Raw genomic sequence first — 6785 nt, forward strand, 5'->3', positions numbered from 1 at the left:
ATAAAATTTTAAAAACCCTCCAAAAATCTAAGCTAGGAAATCTCCAGTCCCCAGGAGGGCTGTCCTCTCGCGCCTGCCCAAGGACCAGGAGAGGGGCATCACCTCGAGCCCACGGAAACATTCACGGTACCCTCCCTCTCCTACCTCTGCCCACCGCACACGGGCTCAGGCAGCGCCCTGAGTGCCTTCCTCAGTCCCGCTCTGCCCCAAGGCTCCTATGCTCAGTTCTCCCAGGCTCTCCGCAGGATCCGGGCTGTCCGTTGGCTTTCCCGAGTGAAGGCAATCCTCTGCTGGAGCACCTCCCGCCGCCGCCTCGGCGCCGTCCCGAGATGGGTCCTTCAAAGGCTCCAAGAGGTCCGTGTCTGCCCGGGGCGCGTGGGCGCACAGGTCCTGCACCTTCTTATTGAGGTCGTTGCGCTCCGTTTGCAGGGCTCGGCACAATTTCTCCAAGCGCTGGATTTTCACCTGAAGCCCCTCTAACTCTTTGTCCCGAAGGGTTTTCTGCAAATAGAGAGGAGTTCAGACTCTGCCGCGCTGGGGACAGAGAGGCAAAAGGGACAGAGATGGAACCTCAAAGGGAAGCTCAAGGGGAAAATACTTGTGAGCAAGCAAACATTTGGCGTTCAAAGAACCTGATGCTATCGTCACTGCCTCCTTCTTCCTTTGCCCCCACAGAGGCCAAGTGCCACTGAGACTATCTGACTTCTTCCACACACCTCTGCGCTAATTAACCATCGCTTCTGCCGCCTGACAGAGGGCTCCTACCACCACGTACGGGAAAGGAAATCAAGCTGAAGGGAGAAACACAACCCTCCACCCAGCTTCTGCTGCTCTCCCACAGCTCCAGCCCAACACCACACACACATCACCCCGCTGCTCCAGCCGGAGCCTCCTCACCTCTTCAGCCATCTCCAGGAGAGCCTTGTTGCTGCTCTCCCAGCGAGAGCGGTACATGGTGGTCTCTTTCTCCAGCTTCTTGATTTTCTTAGTCATCTACGGAATCACAGGGACAAAACGGGAACAGATCAGCCACAGGCAGAGCACTGCCGTCACTTGCATCTCACACAGCCTCAAATGGGCACCCGCTTCCCCAGCGCAGATAAAGAGATTCTGCTGTCCTGGGAAACGTCTCCGTGTCCCTCACCAGAGGGAAACATCGACCAGGTAACAACAAACCAGGAGGCAGAGGGAGCGCTGCCTGTGCTGACACAGGTGGGGCACAGAAGTCACCACGCAAGGACGGCATCGATCTCCAAGCAGCCAGCTCATGGCTGATTTTAAAACCAGCAAAAACAAAACTACAGAGCTGCGGCTCTTCCAGCTCGCAGAAGCATCGAGGAGAGACAGACAGGCAGTGCCTCCAGCCCACGCAAGCTCTGCTGGGCAGCAGAAGTGTTACCCACCTTCTCCATCTCCTGTTTAAATGTCGTAAACACTTCACTGCTTTTGGAAAGGGTGTTTTGGAATTCTTCAAACTTCTCTGTGTAGAGAGCCAGCTGTGGGGAGAGACAGGGTCACAAGCTCTTCACTGCTCACCGTGGCACCTCCTGCCAGCCCTCCCCAGCCAAGAACTGAGCTAGTTATCTTGTGACTGAACTTTATGACAAACAAACCGCCAGCACGGAGCTGCTCTGCCAACACGAGGTACTGGGGAATGTGGGGAAATTCCTTCCTAGGGCAACATCCTCAGAGACTGGTGTGTTCTGTAAACATCTCCTGGCCTTGGCAGGAGGCACTTGCTGGGTCTGATTCAGCAAGGTACGATCACACGACTGCTCCCAGCACCGGGAAACGCGCTGGTAAAACCAAGGCCCCTTCCTCCCAGAAGGCAGAATTGCTGAAGGAAGTCTCAGCTCACACTGTGCTGACACGGGCTCACCAGTACCAAACCCAGGAGCAATCCTGCCCTTGTGTTTTTCAGATTAAGGAACTTTGGGTTGTTCCCTGTGTAGGGAGGAAGGAAAAAATCCAAACAAATAACCGGGCTGAGCACACCGACCGGGTAACTCACCTGCTGCTTGAGATGGGTCTCCTGCTGCTTCATGAGCTCACACATCCTCTGCGATTCCACAGCTTCCTTCAGCAGCTGGGGAACAGCAAAAGCAGTTACGTGGCTGCCACCAGGGACGGCTCTCAACAAGCCCCTGCACGGCTGGCGCTTGGCGGGAGATGGGAGTGGGCTGGGAGAGCCACAAAAGAGCAGAGCAGGGCTCCAGCCTTGCTCCCGCAGCTGCTGGGGGAGCGGTCACCGCTGGGCACGCAGGAGGCCTGGGATGGCCTGACCCCATCTGGGCTCTGCACTCAAGGAACAACAGTAACAAGCCTCCGCAGAGGGACAAGGCAAAAAGCAATGTGCTCAGGACCACTGGAGAACTGCTCTGAGACTTACAAAGTCCTTCTCCCGCTGGTGTCTCTCCTCCGCCTCCTTCAGCATTTCCTGCGCCTGCTGGAGCTTGGCGTCCACCAGCTGCTGCTGCAGGTCCTTGTGTTTGAACACCTTGTCGATGTGCTGCCGAGGGAACACCACCGGTCACGGACACGCTCAGCCCCATCCGTGCTGCCCAGGCAGCAACCCCAAGGGAAGATCCCAGAGCCCAAAGGCTCCTTCTCCTCTCCAGCAGCAGAAACACGCTTCTCTGGGCAGAACGGATGCACCAGAGCTGCCCTACAGCAGGTCTCCCGCCCTGACCCACCTCCTCACGCAACTCGTACTGCTCGATGAGCTTCTTGAGCCGCTCTGCCAGCTCCATGTTCTCCTGGCGCAGCTTGGAGTTCCTCTCGTTGTGCTGCTCCATCTGGAGTTGGATGTCGTTCAGCGTCACCTGGAAGTGGGACGTCACCTCCTTCCGCTTCTCCTCTTCTTCCCGCGCACGCTGGACACCCTCCTCCTGCGTGAGGAAGGCAGGGACAGCAGGGACATGTCATCCTCTGTGCTGGGCAGGTGAGCAAACCCACCCAGCCTCCCGCTATTGCTTGTACCAACCAGGGAAGGAATTCGGGCCGCTGCCCAACAGCCCCCTTTGGGCCTTTCTCCTCCCCTTCTGCAGTGAACATACCCCAAAATAACACTCAGGCACGGTGGATGATGATGGCTTAACAATAAAATTAAAGCACAGCCCCGGACAGTAGACTGTGGGCAATCACCGGTAAGGGTAAGCTTGCCAAAAGTGGCTCGCAGCCCCACAGCAAGTGATCCAAGTGCTTGGGATGAAGCAGCTCCGGGAACAGTGCCCAGGAGACACTCGCCTTGAGGGTGCGGTTGTGTCTCTGGAGCTCGCGGCACAGGCTCTCCAGCTTGCTGCGGGCCAGGATGGCCTTGCTGTGCTCACTCTGCAAGTGGTCCTTCTCCTGCACCAGCTGCGTCTGCTTCTTCTGCAAGATCTTCATCTGCTTCTGGGAGTTCCGGTGCTCTTCCAGCTGGGACGGGGGAGAAAAGGGCACAGATGCAGCAAGACAGCCCAGAGCAATATGCTGTGCGCTGAGGAGGGGACGTGGGGATCAAAGAAATGCTCTCTGTGCTCTGAGAGAAGAACAAGAGCTTTGTAACGCAAAAGATGCCACTTCTGAGCAGAGCAGGGCTGACACAGAGGCCAGGGTCCCCTGGACAGGGCCTTTCTCCTTCCCAAATTCTTGTCCTACTGGAATCTGAAAGATTTGCCCATTCATCCAGCACCTGCACGCACACACGCAGCAGAGCTCTGAGCACACGGAAAACCTGAACACAAGAGATCCCAGAACATACACTGCAAAGCTATGTGTGTGTTCCCGGCCTGTCCCTCTCAACATCAAGAAAAAAAACCAATGGCCACCTTCTGCTCCTGAGCCCATGCTCACGGCTGCAGCATCCTCCCCAGCCCCAACGCGTGCAGCCGAGGAATCAGCACTCACCAGCTCAGCGTATTTCTTGCACAGTGCTGCGAGTTTCTCCTCTGGTGTGCTCAGGGTGTTCAGCGTCTGCATCAGCAAAGTGATTTCTTTGCCTGGAACGAGACACAGGATTTAAACAAATAAATAAATAATATAAAATATCATACACAGAGTTCTGGCTCCTAAAGGCAAAGACAGGAGGCAAAGCAGGTCTCACGGCTGTGCCTGCCCTGGGCCAGAGCTACGACCTCCTGCGCCTTCTCAAGGCTCTGCCTCACAGATTTCACCGCATACAGCACGTGAACAACCAAAGCAGCTGGGGAGAGAGCTGGTTTTCAGAGTGGGAAACCACCACGGGGGTGGCTACACAGAATTGTGTCCAGCAGAAGGGAAATCCACAGAATCCCGAGGCTGCAGAAGCACCCAGGAGCAGTCAGAGCCTTTGCAGCACTCAGTACGTTTCCTCACAAACCACAAAACAGTGCAGTAAAAAAAAAAAAATCAATGTCTGCCCCAAAGGTCTCGGGCTGGCAGCACAAACAGAGCAGGGAAGCTCTCACCTAGGCCCTTGGCTTTCTTCTTTTCCTGAGCCTTCTTCTGATCCCGCTCCCCACACTCCTCGCCGGGTCGACACTCTTCAGTCCCCTTTGTGCTCTCCTTCTCCCCGTTCATCTCGGGGCCGCCCGTCTCCTGGTCACCGTTCCTCGGGGACTCGCTACGACACTTCTCGGCTTCTTCCTGCTCCGCGGGCTCGCTCTGCCCGCCGTCCTCGCCCGGGCCCTCCTGGCTGGCATCCACGCAGTACGTGTTCAGGATGTCCTCAAGCTGTCTGCTGAGCTCTTCAGAGACGTCGCACACGGCGGGCCGGGAGGACTTGGTGTCCTCCTGCGCGAGAGGAGCTGTGGGAGATGGGAACACAAAACCGTGAGACTTCCCCCACACCGTCTACTCTCCACTCTCTATAAACACACCGCACGGGGAAGGTTTCCCCAAAGCTGGCTGAACCTCCACCACCACCAGCTGCTTTGTTCTGGCTGCTCCCGGCCAGCTGCCCTGACAATGGAGGTGCATTCCTAACAGCCTCTCTTTTGATCACAGGAGCGTGACCAAGCCCCTGACATCTGTCAAGAGCAAAAATCCCTCCCCCGCCACGGTCCTTTAAGGAAAGCAGGTTGGGTGTGAGCTTTCCCTCCAGAACTGCCCACTAACACCCCCCCAGCCAGGCTTTTTTACATGACAATAGGTTGTTAAACCTGCCTTAGCCTCTCTCCTCCCGCAGGAGCAGCTGTACGGCCCCAACAGCAGAGGCTGAGGGCAGGAGCAGGCAGCACATCCTTCCCTGCGCCCCTTTGCTTCCAAAATCAGAGCCTTACAGCAGCTGGTATTTAAACTAACTCTACTGGCTGTGTGTTTCCAACATCCCACGTTCACTCGGCACCAGAATACAAGGCAGGGTTAGTTTTAACCAAGCTCCTACTCGATTAGACCTGGTTCTAATCTTCCAGAGAATCATTTTTATGAAGTGCCAGTAACAGGGCAGGTCACTCAACACAACGCTGCCCCAAGGGAAGGGTGGGCTGACATTTTCTGAACGGAACCCTTAAGGTCTAAGCAAGGACAAACAGCCCATCGTTCGCAGGTGATTATCAACTCCACCCTTTGGTCAGGAAGCTACTTCAGAACTGCACACACACAGAAATAGGAACAAAATAGGATTTTCTGCCTGGCCACCACAGCTGCTCTTATGCAAGTAGAAAGAGCTGGATACAGAGACCCACCCTCACACGGAGGAAGTGACACCCTGACTCCTTCCAGGCCAGACACCCACCCTCACGTGTCTCCCTGCGCCTCGCTGCTGGGGCTGTCAGCACTGCCAGCAGCCGTGGGCAGGGAGCAGTGCACCCCAGGCCTCGGGGACCCCCCACCTTCCAGGGGTGCTGCGGCTTCTGGCGAGTCGCCTTCCTCCAGCACCAGCCCGCTGCTGGCTTTGGGAGAGCTGGCAGGCCGCGGGGCTGCTTTGGTCTCCCCGCCTTGGTTCTTCATCGCAACTTTTCTCCCCTCTCAGTCTTGACAAATCCTAGAGAAAGAGGAACAGCAGCTATACGTAAAGAAGTAACAGTCTGGAGGATTTTAGGAGTCACCAACCTGGACTGAGAAGGAACTTGTTCCTGTCAGAGGCTGCCACCTGCAGCTCTGTGCTGAGGAAAGTGCCATTTCATTTTTCATTTGCACCTCACTGCAAAGCTCTCCGTATCAGGGTAACTCCTGAGGAGAGCTGGAAGCAGCCCCCCCTAGAGCAAGGCAGAATTCCCTGACTCACACATAGCACAGTTTTCCCAGTCCTCTGGGCACAGCCTTCTCAGCCCCAGCTCGCCTTCCTCCTCAGCCCCACTCGCTTGGATTTCAAGACTCAGAGTCTGACAGAGAAACCCCCTCCCTGCAGTGGGCGACCTGGAGACCAGAGCTGCAAGAGGAGAAAGGTCGACACCTACTGAAACCGCACACCCACCCGAGGAAATCCCACAGCTCCCCGGCAGAGCTAAAAAAAAACGATTACCCGGCATCGTCCAAGCCCAAACCCCAGCTCCTCTCTCCTCATCCTCTCTCCCTCTGCAGGACAGGTATGTTCCCACCCTTCCCACCCGCACCCTCTGCTCTAATTCTGACGCTAATTAGGGAGCAGAGGCAAAAATGCTCTAATTCTGACCTTAATGAGGGAGCAGAGGCACCCGATGCCTCCTCTAGAGGCAAGGGATTGCTCCATGCCAAGCGGAGAACAGCTTTTTTTTTTTTTGCCATGTTGCAGCAGTTACACAGAGACCTCGGCTTTTCCTCAGAGAACAGCCCAGGACACGGCTTACGAAGGAAAGATGCAAGAGAAAATTAGCAGCGGCAGCAGCCAAGCACATGTGTCATCC

The 6785-nt window shown here is 56.0% G+C and overlaps 1 protein-coding gene across 1 annotated transcript; it reads right to left on the reverse strand.

The window, feature by feature from the left end:
* On the reverse strand, positions 1-5910 carry TXLNA (taxilin alpha). Its single transcript, XM_010079942.1, has 10 exons — positions 5793-5910; positions 4428-4766; positions 3889-3980; positions 3247-3417; positions 2694-2888; positions 2390-2509; positions 2012-2086; positions 1404-1496; positions 898-993; positions 1-501 (listed from the first exon to the last, which is right to left on the reverse strand). Exons 1-10 carry the CDS (start codon positions 5908-5910, stop codon positions 166-168), a joined length of 1635 nt encoding a protein of 544 aa, XP_010078244.1. The 3' UTR covers positions 1-165.
* Positions 5911-6785: the final 875 nt, after the last annotated feature.

Source organism: Pterocles gutturalis, unplaced genomic scaffold (genome assembly GCF_000699245.1).
Source record: "Pterocles gutturalis isolate BGI_N339 unplaced genomic scaffold, ASM69924v1 scaffold37259, whole genome shotgun sequence".
NCBI classification, from domain to species: Eukaryota; Metazoa; Chordata; class Aves; order Pterocliformes; family Pteroclidae; genus Pterocles; species Pterocles gutturalis.

Coding starts and splice junctions, on each gene's coding strand:
- TXLNA (XM_010079942.1), bottom strand. CDS start 5,910: ATGAAGAACCAAGGCGGGGAGACCAAAGCAGCCCCGCGGCCTGCCAGC. Junction 4,767..5,792: donor AGCCGCAGCACCCCTGGAAG/GTGGGGGGTCCC, acceptor CATCTCCCACAG/CTCCTCTCGCGCAGGAGGAC. Junction 2,889..3,246: donor GACACAACCGCACCCTCAAG/GCGAGTGTCTCC, acceptor TTCCTCACGCAG/GAGGAGGGTGTCCAGCGTGC.